Genomic DNA, 12,409 nt, shown 5'->3' with positions numbered 1-12,409 from the left:
GACTTCTCCGCTCCCACATGTGCCTGTGCGAGCTCGCTTGCAAGCTCCACCAGGAAGTCCACTCGCCTCTCCTTTACCCCAGTGCATGCCTGATACAGCACATACGCATTCAGTGCTGCAATGTCAATCATATTGTAAAACACACCGACTGGCCATCGCCGTGTTCCTGAGCGTACACTGTACTCTCGCACCATCTGGTCCATTACATCCACACCACATTTCATACTGTTGTAGTCGGTGACTGTGTTTGGCTTTTTTTTCTTGGTATCCTCAGTCTCAACTACACTGTGCATGCTACTGAGAATGCATACAGTCTTCTTCCGTTTGGGCGCATAAACCGTCAGTGTGGCTCCAGAGGTTGAAAACACCTGATGAATAGTGAGATAAAAAGGTATTATGATTACACTTTAGTGTTTAACACACAGTGATGAAAGTCAGGTAAGGAAAAAATCCCTGAACTTTTCTTTGAGCGATATGGCGGGCACAGAGCGAAATTTTGGAAAAATACGTGGTCTTAGATGCATTCTGGTGCATTCTGGCAACTAGTTATTCACTTCTTTATCAAGAAACTAAGACTAATTGGAGCATCATGATTTGTCATTCAAACCCCTAGTTTGACTCTCCATTAAGGACTTGCTGGTCCCAAAAAAGAATTTGGAAAATTGCTCAAAGTAACACAATCCTACAATCTACGCTTTTCCTTAAAGCTGCAAAACATACAATTGCTAAAATATAGTAACATCAAAGCCCCAAATGGCAAAAAGAACACCAGTAACTATGATATTCTATGAAAATACCTCGGTTATTTATACATTATTTCTGCTTTAGAAATGACTGATGTACAACATCCACTTGCACTGTTTTCTCAAACTATAATTACATCAAAATATGGGATCTGCTTTAAACTATAATTCTATAACATAATACATCAATTCTTTAACACCAATACTAAGTAATCTGGGAAATATCAAAACAAACATACAAACTAAGCTAAACATTGTAAACATTATTTTTTAAGGGAGTGCGGGTCCAAACCATCAAATACTTATAATTAATGTCAACTATACTGAACTAAATCATGGTAATTAGGAAATACAAATAAATTAGATAAAGAAATGTATTCAAAATAAAAACTGAAACTCAAAACTAAAATTGAAATTATTTCAAAATGTGGTTTTGAGATTATTTTACACAAAAAAGTATTTGACCTACACTACCTTAAAAATCTTTTTTTTCCAGCCAAGACCACTTCAATTTGTTTTTTATCGTCTTCTCACAACTGAGGTCGTGACCACGCTCAATAATGACGATGCCTGCCATTATTTTAACACAAATTTGATCGCAAACTCTTCAGATGTGTTTGTGAAAGTTTAGCGTGGGTCCGCCAGTTTTGGTGTCTAGGGAAGCAAGTCACGCTGACCACGTGGTGCAGACAGAGCCAATCAGACCCATCGACGCATCCGAAAGCAACTAAAACGTCCCGTCATTGGTCAATTAGGCCGGGAAGACGAGAGATGGCCACGACCATAGAGGAAGCGATCTGCGGAGAAATATAGAAAATAAAGCTAAAATTAGCTGATTTCAGACCATTTTTTAATCCGGAAAGCGATTTGTCCGTAGAGATCAGGTCTTTATTTCCCGGAAAGTACGTTCGGTTTGCTCAAAAACCCGGATTTCCGGGAATTCCCGGAAGACTTTCATCACTGAACACAAAAAAAGCTAAATATCTAAGCACAACATAAAACCCACATGCATCTTACCTGGGTACTGAATTCATTGCGGTCCAAAGGCTTTTTGACTGATTCTGGAAGATCCCGACGAATCTTGTTCACTGTGCCAAGGAGGGTGGTCTTGCGGCTGAGCAGTTGCCGTGCAAGTGACACAGAGGTAAAGAAGTTGTCTGTGGTAACACTTCTACCTTTGTCCAAAAACGGTTCCATGAGTTTCATCACCACATTTTCTGATAGTCTTTCCCCCATCGGACGACTGGGGTCTTTGCCAAGATATGGAATAATATTGCACACATACTTTGATTTCAAGTCGCATGCCACCCAGAACTTGATACCAAACTTGTCGGGTTTTGTTGCAATGTACTGAAGGAAACAGCAGCGAGTCTTTGTTGGAAAAAGCTGCTTGTCAATGGTGATATACCTGCCTGGGTTGAATGATTTGATGCAGTTCGCAACAAAAGACCCCCAAACATTTGAGATTGCAGCAAACTTGTCAGTCCCAACTTGTTCCATGCGCGTGCCCTTGTAATCAAAGCGTAAATGTCGCATGATATCTTTGAAGCGGTTTCTGGCCATAATTTTGGAGATCAGTGGATTTCCCATTTTCGCTGACCATGCATCGTGCATTGATGGAAGTTTGATCACCCCCCGCACAAGGAGGATGGCAATAAATCCCATTAGTTCAGGGAGGGCCATGAACCAGCTGTCATCTTCTGTCTGATGTCCATGCTGAACAGTACAGTCCCGAATAGTCCGTAGCATGTCCAGAGTGAGGAAACAAAGGAAACTCTGTAAGCGAGTCGAAACCGTACTTTGGACTGAAGCAGTTGGCTCTCCCTCAGTAGTGTAACCTTCAACTGGGCTGTGATGGAGAGGCCTCCCAACCTGTTCCTTATGCCATATTGTGCCATCTTTTGCTATCTCTGTAGGCGCAGTGTGTGTCTCCAGTCGTCCTCTCTTTTCTGGTGGCGGTGAAATCTCCTCATCTGTGATCAGATTTGAGATGTGAGCAATGAAAACCTTGAGCAATGTAAAGCTATAAGTTGTTTCACCTGTTTATTTTCAAATTGTATTCTTTTTAGTTGAAATATAGTTGAAACTTCAAATTCTAAAACATGTCAAATATGCCCCCTTTGCCTCCCTTTTCAAAAACACAACTGCCATAGGCAGCACGGTGTTTTGGTGGTCAGCACAATTGTCTCACAGCCGGAAAGTTCTTAGTTCTCTGCAGGAGCCTTTCTGTGTGAAGTTGGCACGTCCTGTGCGTGTTTGCGTGTGTTCTCTTCATGTGCTCCGGCTTCCTCCCCCAGTCCAAGATACGTGTGGTTAAATTAAATGATGACTCTAAAATTGTCCTAGGTGTGTATGTGAGTCTGCCTGGTTGGTTGTTTGTCTATCTATGTGGCCCTGCAATGGACTGGTGACCCATCCAGGGTGCACCCCTGCCCAATTGCGTGTGACTAGCTGGGATGTGCCACAACCCCTGTGATCCTGGCCAGGATAAGCAGACACAGAAGATAAATGGATAGACAAATGCTATAATCAGCTAATTTAAAACACGATATTTATGAAATCTTACCAGAAGATGTATCAGAGTCTGAGTCCAGCTGAAGGACTATCTCTTCTCCTTCAGAGTCGCATGGGTTGACTTGCTCCAGGATCATTTTCAATGTCTGCTCAGTGTTATAAAATTTAGGCATCTTTGTTTTTCAGTTGACAAACTGTTAGTCAAAGTTTCTCAGAGCTTGGAGGCTGTTTTGAAGCAGAAAACCTCCCCCACCCTGATCTGAGCAAAGAATGTGGTTAGCTAGGACTTTGGCTACGTTCACACTGCAGGCTGAAACGACCCAATTCCGAATTTTTTGCCCCTAAGCGGCCCAATTCCGATCTTTTCATGACAGTCTGAATGACACAGATCCGATCTTTTCAAATGCGACCCAGGCCCCGTGGGTTTGCCGGCCTGATTCCGAATTGTAGCCGATCTTTTCAATTGCGACCGCCGTCTGACCGGCCAGGCGACTTGATTCCGAACTGTACGTCATCGACACGCAACAAACGTCATCATTTTGCGTTGAAGTAGGCGGGAACGAGAACGTAAACATCAACCATGGTGGACGATGCTGCTGAGATCAGTCAGTAGAAGGGAAGAGAGGTCACCGATTGGATTAATATTTGGGCTGATCGCTCTTTTCAGGCCAAACTCCAGGGCTCTGATCGCAACTGGGCGGTTTTTGAAAAAAATTCCAGATAAATGGCAGAGCGTGGTGTTGAACCTTTACCGCGATAACTTTTTTTTCTTTCTCCCCTTTGACCGTGGTCAGAAGCGCGGGGGACCCAGGCAATCCCCCTCCTCCTCCTCCCTGTTCTGATCCTTAGATTCTCCAGAACGGGTTAATAAAGAGTCCATAGCATTTATTTTGGGGGAAACCTTCTTTTATTACCGTCCTCCGTAACACACAACATGAATGCGCGCCCACACTGCCCCCCCCTATTCTCTATCGCGGCACGCGCTTGCACACACGCGGGCGCGCGGCCCCAGCACATACACATTCCTCTTCCACTACAGTGGGTACAGACGATCCCGACTCCAATGCCTTCTTAAAATGAGAAGATTGTAATTGTGCTGCTCCTTTGTGAAAATAAATTTAATATTACAAAAAGAGCTCCGCTTTTGACAACACTGTTGTTGACATCCATTGTTAACGTTGGCTCCGCAAACGAGTGACGTCGTTCACCGTTGAGTATTCTTCTGGCTTCTGCGCATGCGGGTCTCGTTTGGGTCGTGTCACGGTCACACTGGAGATCACAAAAGTTCGGATTTACTTGGAAATGTGAACGGTCTAGCAAACAATTCGGATTTTTTCAAAAAATCCGAATTGAGCATTAAGCCCTGCAGTGTGAACGTAGCCTTTGTAATGTCTTCATCCAGATGATCAGGTAGTTAGTGCTGCATTTACAAATGAATGGTGGCTAATTGTAGGCTGTTGTATTAGTCATTTTGAGCCACCCAGCCATTTGGCTTTGCTCTGGACGCCGCAGGGGGAGTGAAAAATCCTGGACATCCTACCTAGCGTTAAACAAGAGCGGAACGACGGAGCAAAACTGTTGTGACGTAAAACGTAACGTCTGACAACGTGGTTTGCGTAATGACGTAGCCTCTGTTTGGAAGTTTGGCGCGGACAGCTGAGCTACCCGGCAGAATCACTGTGGAGGAGAATGCGAATACGGTTTTCTTTCTTTAAATATCAACGTGAGTTTTTGTTTGTTAAAAACAGTAACTGTCGCAGAATTGACACCTTATTACCAACCGAATTAGAAATGCTTTAAAGCCAGCAACGCCGTCGTGTATATCTGCTCTCTTTAGCTAGGAAGCTAGCTGCTGTGTGTCAGGTTAGTTTTCATGCTGGGTGTTTACGTGGCTAACAGTTAGCCTGCTTTAAGGCTAACAGGCTGTTTCCACTTAAACCTGATTAACTAAGTTGTTTTTGCATTCAAAAACCGACACTGTAAATATTTTTTTTTCTCCCGGGGACGGCCAACCTTGATACGATTGAGAAATGCGGCGAGATCATTGGCGATCAAGACTATTGTTGTTGTGTACCTATGTGTACTGCCCTCATGAACCTAACATTTTTACTTTGCATTTGGAGATATTTAAAGTTGAGTTGTTCAAAAGATCAACTCCAGTGAAAACCGTGTTTTGTTCTTTAAACATGATTGGAAATGGTTTATTTCAAGCAATTAAAATAAAAAATAAAATAAAAGAAGACGAAGAAAAATTAGCAACACCATTCTATACACAAATACCGAACTTTGCATAGTAAGGTATGACAATAATTTATTACCAATTGTAAATATTTCAATTGTTACTCTTAATCCTAAACAGACATGTTAACTCAAATGCATGCAGAATATGAAACAGTGAGATTATTAAATGTTTGTCGAAAAGGAGTTTATTTGATTGTTTGAAGGAAGTGGGAGGAAGCGAACTTACATTATCCCACCCCTGTTTGGCTTTACTTACCTTTTTATTTTCTTAACATAAATTATAATTATCCGGGTTTTAACTTCTAATCAGTTATTTATACTTTACCAACAGAGATTCAGGGCGATAAAAAATCCATCACTAGCAATAAATCACATTTTCTGTGAAGCATTTGAGCTACTGGATAACAAAAGTGTACGTTTCTTCATCTGATTCTGTGTTCTACATTGCATTGCTTCCTGTGCAGCTTAGTACCACACAAACATGCTGAATGGTGCCCAGTTTGTGGAGGCCCTTGGCCGTCTTGGTTACCCTAAAACCTCATCACTAAAGGCTGCAGAGTTCGACTGGCTGTTTGACCGTTCACCAGAGAACCTCCACTTCCTGCGCTTTGTGTGTCGCACCCTCAACCGAAGCAACGTTCTCTCCCCAGAAGAGGTCGCTGCGTTTCAAGAGCTACAGAAGTCAGGCAAACCTATTTTAGATGAAGCTGCTTTAGGAGAAGTTCTGAAGATTGCTGGACCTTCAGGTGGGAGCAGTGCAAACATCATTGGTCCCCTTTCTTCTGTGGTTTCACCGTTTACCCGGGAAAAGGATTTAGCTGTTGAGGACTTGGAAGCAGAACTACAGGAGCTGTGTAGAGAAAAAGGGCTGAAACAGCGACGTTACAACAAGTTGCAGATTTTAGCCGCATCCCAAGCAGATGTTGAGCTTAAACTCACCAGAGAGCTGGATAGCAGAACCTGTAAACTGAATGAAGCCGGTGCTTCTATTAGAGCGGAGAACGCAGAAACCAACACACTGTTACAAAAGCTAACAGATGAGGTGAGCAAGCTTGCATCGTATCTCCCACCACCCTCAGTCAAACATGAAGGAGACCCCCTTTCTCAGTTGAACGTCTCAAGCCCCAGGACCCCCACCTCTCTGCTCTCTCAGCTGTCATTGGATCCATATCTGCATCAAGAGGAACGTAACACCAAAAATCTAGCAGCCCTCACTCAGAAACACTTTTTCTCGGGTATTTCAAACATCGTTGAGACTTCTTGCTCCGAGCACTTTCAGGTTCTTGATCTTAGCTCTTGTGAAGATGGTGAAGTTAAGGAGGGCAACCAAGATAAAGTGATTGAGAACAGGAGAACAGAAATGGCAAGGCTTCAGTGGTCACATATTGTGGCTCAGCATCAGTTGATGCTGGCAGTTGCTGAGGAGAAGAGCATTCTAGCAGGGCTGGAATGGCTGTCCGAAAAGAACTGCCAAAGTAAGGTAAACTGAAGCTGTCCCTTGTTTTTATTTTAGAACATCATCTATCTTCTGGTGTGTTTTTTTCAACTTCTGACTTATTTTTATGTTTTCTCCCATCTCATGATTCTTAGAGCTTTTCCAGCTCCTCTTCGCTGCATGTACGAGAAGTGATGTCCAGACAAGAGCTGCAAGCGGTGGAGGCTGAGCTGGACGCTCTGCTTCATGGACCTGTACCTGCTGTTCTCAGGGAGTCGGCCAGACTGCTGAATGTTCCGGTGGTGAGAGGAGACCTGGCTCTGCAGCTGGCCAGACAGGACTACTACACCTCTAGACAGAACCAGGTTAGCAAATAAAAAGCGAAGTAAAATATAGTATTTGTTTGAATGTAATAAGAATTTTATAGTAACTATTATGAATAAAGTTAAATGTCATACTGTAAAGCAGTGGTCTCTAACCTTTCTTAGGCCGCGGACCGGTTTAATGTCAGACAATATTTTCCTGGATCGGTCTTAATAACATTTCCTTTTTTCAACTTTTTTTTATTGTTCAGCTTCCGGTTTCTGAAAAACTCATTTTTCAAATTAAAATGCTACCAAAAGAAATTTAGTCAAAAAAATCCGAAACATTATTAGATTTTTAATTTTGTAGAAGTTGTTTCTGATTTGTAAATAATTCAATAAAAGCGACATTACAGTTTCTTTCATAGCAAACCATTATAACACAGAGAACTCAACCTAGCCTCTGATCATCTTTCAGTGCAAAAAGATTGATCTTCTTTTGTTTTTGCAGAAATCCTGATTCGTTTTGTATTTCTTTAACACAGGAACTGAAGGTTCTTAACAGATGTCTGCCTAATTCACCCTTACTGTAGGAAAATTCATAAATGTCCCTTTTAAAAGTTTTCATAAATCAGAAAAAAAATTCATTTGATTGAATCTTGAGTCTCTGTAAAATGTTTCCAGCTGGTTTAAACTTAGACTTTGTGATGAAGATTTTCCCTTAAAGGTCAAAGTAGACGCTAACTTTAGCCACGTCTGACTTTTAACGATGGATAAATAAAACAAAATAAAATGACACAATCGTCGTAAAACTAATACATTTTCAAATATAATTATGAACATGAATCCACTGTGTCTGTAACTTCATTATCTGTGTGTGTAAAACATTCAAAAGTCAGTCGCCACAAGCGGCAGAGCGAGCCGCTTCTGGTATGTGGGAACGACCGTCTCAATAAATCTGTATTTGGAGAAAAACTCCTGGTTTTGTCTGTAAACAGCAGATTCTTTTTCTGTAAAGTTGAAGGCTCTTCTGCGGTTTCCTCACTGACTCTTTTCTCCCCAAAGAAACTTTTCAAATACATTTGATTGGTTAGTTTTTATTAGCTTTTAGCGTTGAGCTACTAACGGCCCGAGCAGCTGCTCAAAGTCACGTGACGCATCAAGACAGACACCATTGTGGTGAACAGAATCCAGCAGTTTTCCAAAAATAAAACTTCAGTCTGTATCAGAAAATAAACAAAACGGAAACGATCAAAGTTAGCGTATGGATATTTTTCTGTCTGACTTTACAGCAGTAAAGCCAACTTCTGCTCATCTCGAAAGAGGAAAAATAAATAAGTAAAGCAGACAAATTTATGTCAGCATGTTGCAAAAGGAATAAGCTATAAAATGCTTAACTAAGCCTTCTTTTTGTCCAAATAGGTGCGTGACTACTTACTCCGCCAGAAAGCCTCCTTTGACTTGCTGCTTTTGGCTCAGGAGGTGGAGCTGAGGAGGTGGAGGATATGTCAAAACCAGCTGAGCGAAGTCAAAGGCCGACTGACGAAGGAAAGCAAAGAAGCAGCTCTGAGAATGGAGATTCTGATTCACCCAGACTTGGGCATCAATCCAAAGCCCAGCCCTATAATCAGCTGCAACGATGCTTCATTCAGCAGGTAAATGCACAAAGGTTTTGAACTGAATACATTGCTGTCTGATGGGACAACCCCATGAGATGGATTGCCTGAATTCAGGGATGCCCACACTTAGATATGAATTGATTGATGATTATGTTTAAAGTATCCAAGATTTCTATTCATGCTCATTTACGGCCATGTCGCCCAATTCCTTTAGAAAAAAATCACAAAGTCTTTCTTTTTTTGGATATCCCTCCCCTCCTGCAGACTGCTCCAGATCCTTGACCACGATTCAGGCAGCAGTAAACTGGAGCCATTCCAGACATATGAAGCTTTAGACCAGGCTGCCCGTGATCTGACGCACAACCTGCAGCTCACTCGAGATTCAGTGGCCAGTGCTTGCCATGAGCAGAACTACACAGCAGCTCGCCTTTATAGCAACTGCGAGATACTTCACAGGGCCACGTACACAGCGCTCCAGCAGCTGATCTTAAGCCCGCAGGTACGTCCTACGGCCAATACTGACCAGGAGCTCCTTTGTCCCAACGCACAGGTGGGTGTATTTCTTTTTCGTTTTTTCTAACCATTGCCGAGTGCAACTAACCTCTAATGTAAGTCAGATAAATCTTCCAGTCCTGGGTGCTGGTGGTGAGGGGAGTTGGTGGCACGTGTTACTATGCTGTCTATGGGTTCAGGATTAAACAGATTAAAGGTCTGCTTTTGGGCTCCACTCTAGTCCAGAACGTCACCTGTTTTGCCTCTCTCCTGAAATAATTCCATGTTTGTGGTGTCACTGCCAGTTACTGGTGCATTGTGGACTGCAGCAGTTTACAGTCATGCAGACCTCACCTGTCTGCTGCATTAAAACCTACGGTACTAAATATGCTGTTCAGATAGTCCAACAGGTTGAAAGTGGGATTCTGCTTTGTGTTTCATCATATCGAGAAAAAAAAAAATACCTGAGGAAAAAAATGGTAAATGGCGTGTACTCGCAGAGCACTTTTCTACTTTATTCGGAAGCCCAAAGTCACAGTCCCATTCACCCATTCACACACACATTCACACGCTGATGGCGACTCCGCTGCCGAACACTGATGCCAACCTTCCACCAGAGGCAAGGTGGGGTTCAGTATCATGCCCAAGGACACTTCGACACGTGGGAGGGCAAAGAGTAATTTTAGAGTTGGCCGCCCACTCTTGCTAACAAGTGATGGGTATCATGAGCTGGGAGTGTCCTTCCCTTAAAGTCACACTCTGATATATTTTCCATGCGTTCCCAATGATCCTTTAATTATGATTATTCCGTTTTTAGCCAAAAAAAAACCCAAAAAACTGTCATTTCTATGACATAGTTTCTGTAGAGTTACAGGAGTTCATTAGAAATTCACCTCCGAGTTGTGGGCGTGACTGTTGGTCCCAATGCTGAGAGCTCTCTGTTTGCACGCTCTATGCTAGCCCACAGCCCTTTAAACTCCCAACCTAACATTAACAGTCAAGCAAAAATGGCGAGAGACATCAGAGCGTTCCAGCCGTACAGTTTTGAGCCACATGTCAGCTTAGACCAGGAAAACAAAGACGTCCATGGATGCATCAGAATGGAGTGGAGCAGAGCAGGGAGCTTGTGGCCCACCCAGCGTATTTTCTACATCCCAAATACGACCTTTTCCCAACAGCATTTTTTCATCCGCTCCTGATTCACAACAATTTCCTCCATCATCAGAAAAATTCCACAAGAAAATGTTACAAACACGAATAACACAATTTTCACCAGAGTTGGTCCTTAATGCCATCTTCCCGACCGCTCAAAAAAGCTTTTTGTCTGAGTTTATTTGAAACCCAAAAGGCTTGAATCCAGCAAAACTTGGCATGTTGATGATAAAGTCCCTTCAATGTCAGATTAGAGGTCAACGTGGATTTTTCTCTTACAGGAGCTGTCAGTGAAACTTGTGGAAGCAGAGTCTCAGCTGCAGGATCTGCAGCGAGTACTGCAAGAAATTCTGGGTGACCTGAAAGGCAAGCGTTCGCTGCTGGAGCGTAGCGCCCCTCTCAGGCAGGAGAGGGAGCTGTACGTCTATTTTCATTTGGATGCCCGCTTGCTGCAGAAAATAGTCGAAGATGTGGAGGTCAAAGCCGGTAGAAAAAAGAACGCGATGAAGCCGGAATCTTTATTGAATTTCTGATGACAACTCTAGTCCATCTTTAGCAATGAGCTATTGTATTTTTTTTCTTTCAAACTAAATTTAGATAGTAACTGTTATAATGTTAAAGATCAAAGACAGCTGGTTTAATTTGTAAATAAATAGAAATATAATGATTTTTAGTTGTTATTATTTTTTTTTTATCTTTTAGAATGCAATTTTGACCATTTCTGTCAGTGACTAAGATGAAAATGTCTATTTTTCAGGTCTTTTTTTTTTTAATAATAAAAGGTACAGAAGCAGAATGTCTGCCTTCTGTCATCACAGGCAATTTCTGACTCATGAAAGAGTTATAAAAACTATAAAAAGTAAAAAAGCTATAAAAAGTTTTGTTTTAAATGTAAAATGTCTAAATAACATTTCCTTTTTCCAACTTTCAATCCAGCTACTCTGGGTTAAGTGTTGTATAAATGCGTTTTTGAACTGTTGTTTTTGGAATTTCCGTAATAGATTTTTAAAAGAGCAACAAATGGCTCAACACAGCATTTTCTTTGTCTGGGTTTATTTACATCGACCATGTATTGCTTTAAATGTTTAATAGGAAAGTACAGAGAAAGTAACAAGCTCAGTTCCATTGTTGTGAAACCTATCCTGTGCTGCTCCTAAAAGGTTTCTGTGATTTTTACCAGTCTGCATATTGTTTTTAAAGCCTGGATTAATTTAATAAAATGAAGAAAATCACTAACCAATCTCTCTTGTTTCCTTTTTAACTCTTAAGTACTTTATATACAGAACACTTGGCAGGCAGGTTTCATCCAGTAATCCAGAAAACTGCCTCCTCTAAATCAAAGTGTCCTGTGTGGCCAAACGGACAATGACATTATATTTATATGAAACAGAGAAACAGGAGTTTCCTGCTGTTAATATCCTCAATGTTAAATTAAAGCCATGGGTGGCATTGTATGGCCACGGTTAGAAAAAAATGTTTGATCGTTTGATATAGTAAAAGATTTGAAAAACTTATAAAAGATGTACCTTCTGTAACTGCTATGTTGCTGAAGACTGAGTCATTCGGCAGCCAATAAGCTACTGGACGTCGGGGATGTTCCTCCTCCCCTCCGCTTGATTGACATGTCGCTGATTTTACATGTCCAGGTTTAAGAATCGCAACTGCAAGAAATAAAAGCGCAACTCAAAAAGACGATTTCAGAATGGCGAGAAAAACAAATTAGCACCTGAGAAATATGATTGTGCTTTGGGTATTATCCTTTGGTTGCAGAATATGGGTTTTGGTTCTCAATTTATGCATTTTGATTCACAGATTTGGGGTTTTGATTTGCGGTTTTACATATTTGATGCACAATACATTAGGCGCTGATTTGACACCATAATAGCCAATTTCTGACAATGGACACTTGTA

General features: G+C 41.7%; 1 protein-coding gene across 4 annotated transcripts; it reads left to right on the top strand.

The window, feature by feature from the left end:
• The first annotated feature begins 4,823 nt into the window (after positions 1–4,823).
• haus3 (HAUS augmin-like complex, subunit 3) lies at positions 4,824–11,734 on the top strand. 4 transcript variants are annotated; one of them, XM_004079918.5, is made up of 6 exons: positions 4,824–4,980; positions 5,963–6,978; positions 7,089–7,298; positions 8,658–8,890; positions 9,119–9,404; positions 10,780–11,734. In XM_004079918.5, exons 2-6 carry the CDS (start codon positions 5,980–5,982, stop codon positions 11,029–11,031), a joined length of 1,980 nt encoding a protein of 659 aa, XP_004079966.1. In that variant the 5' UTR covers positions 4,824–4,980; positions 5,963–5,979; the 3' UTR covers positions 11,032–11,734. The 4 variants fall into 4 exon arrangements, with proteins under 4 accessions (XP_004079966.1, XP_020567358.1, XP_078792036.1 ...); XM_020711699.3 differs by having other exon boundaries at positions 4,842–4,980; positions 9,119–9,353; XM_078935910.1 differs by having other exon boundaries at positions 4,876–5,120; positions 9,119–9,353.
• Positions 11,735–12,409: the final 675 nt, after the last annotated feature.

This window comes from Oryzias latipes, chromosome 18 (assembly GCF_053564925.1).
Source record: "Oryzias latipes strain Hd-rR chromosome 18, Olatipes_Hd-rR_3.1".
NCBI classification, from domain to species: Eukaryota; Metazoa; Chordata; class Actinopteri; order Beloniformes; family Adrianichthyidae; genus Oryzias; species Oryzias latipes.
Note: the sequence above shows the minus strand (reverse complement) of the source record. Positions and strands in the feature narration are given on the sequence as shown.

Excerpts from the sequence above, each read along its gene's own strand:
- haus3 (XM_004079918.5), top strand. The coding sequence starts at position 5,980 with ATGCTGAATGGTGCCCAGTTTGTGGAGGCCCTTGGCCGTCTTGGTTAC. Across the intron at positions 8,891-9,118 it reads AACGATGCTTCATTCAGCAG|ACTGCTCCAGATCCTTGACC; the intron begins GTAAATGCACAA and ends CCCCTCCTGCAG. Across the intron at positions 9,405-10,779 it reads TCCTTTGTCCCAACGCACAG|GAGCTGTCAGTGAAACTTGT; the intron begins GTGGGTGTATTT and ends TTTCTCTTACAG.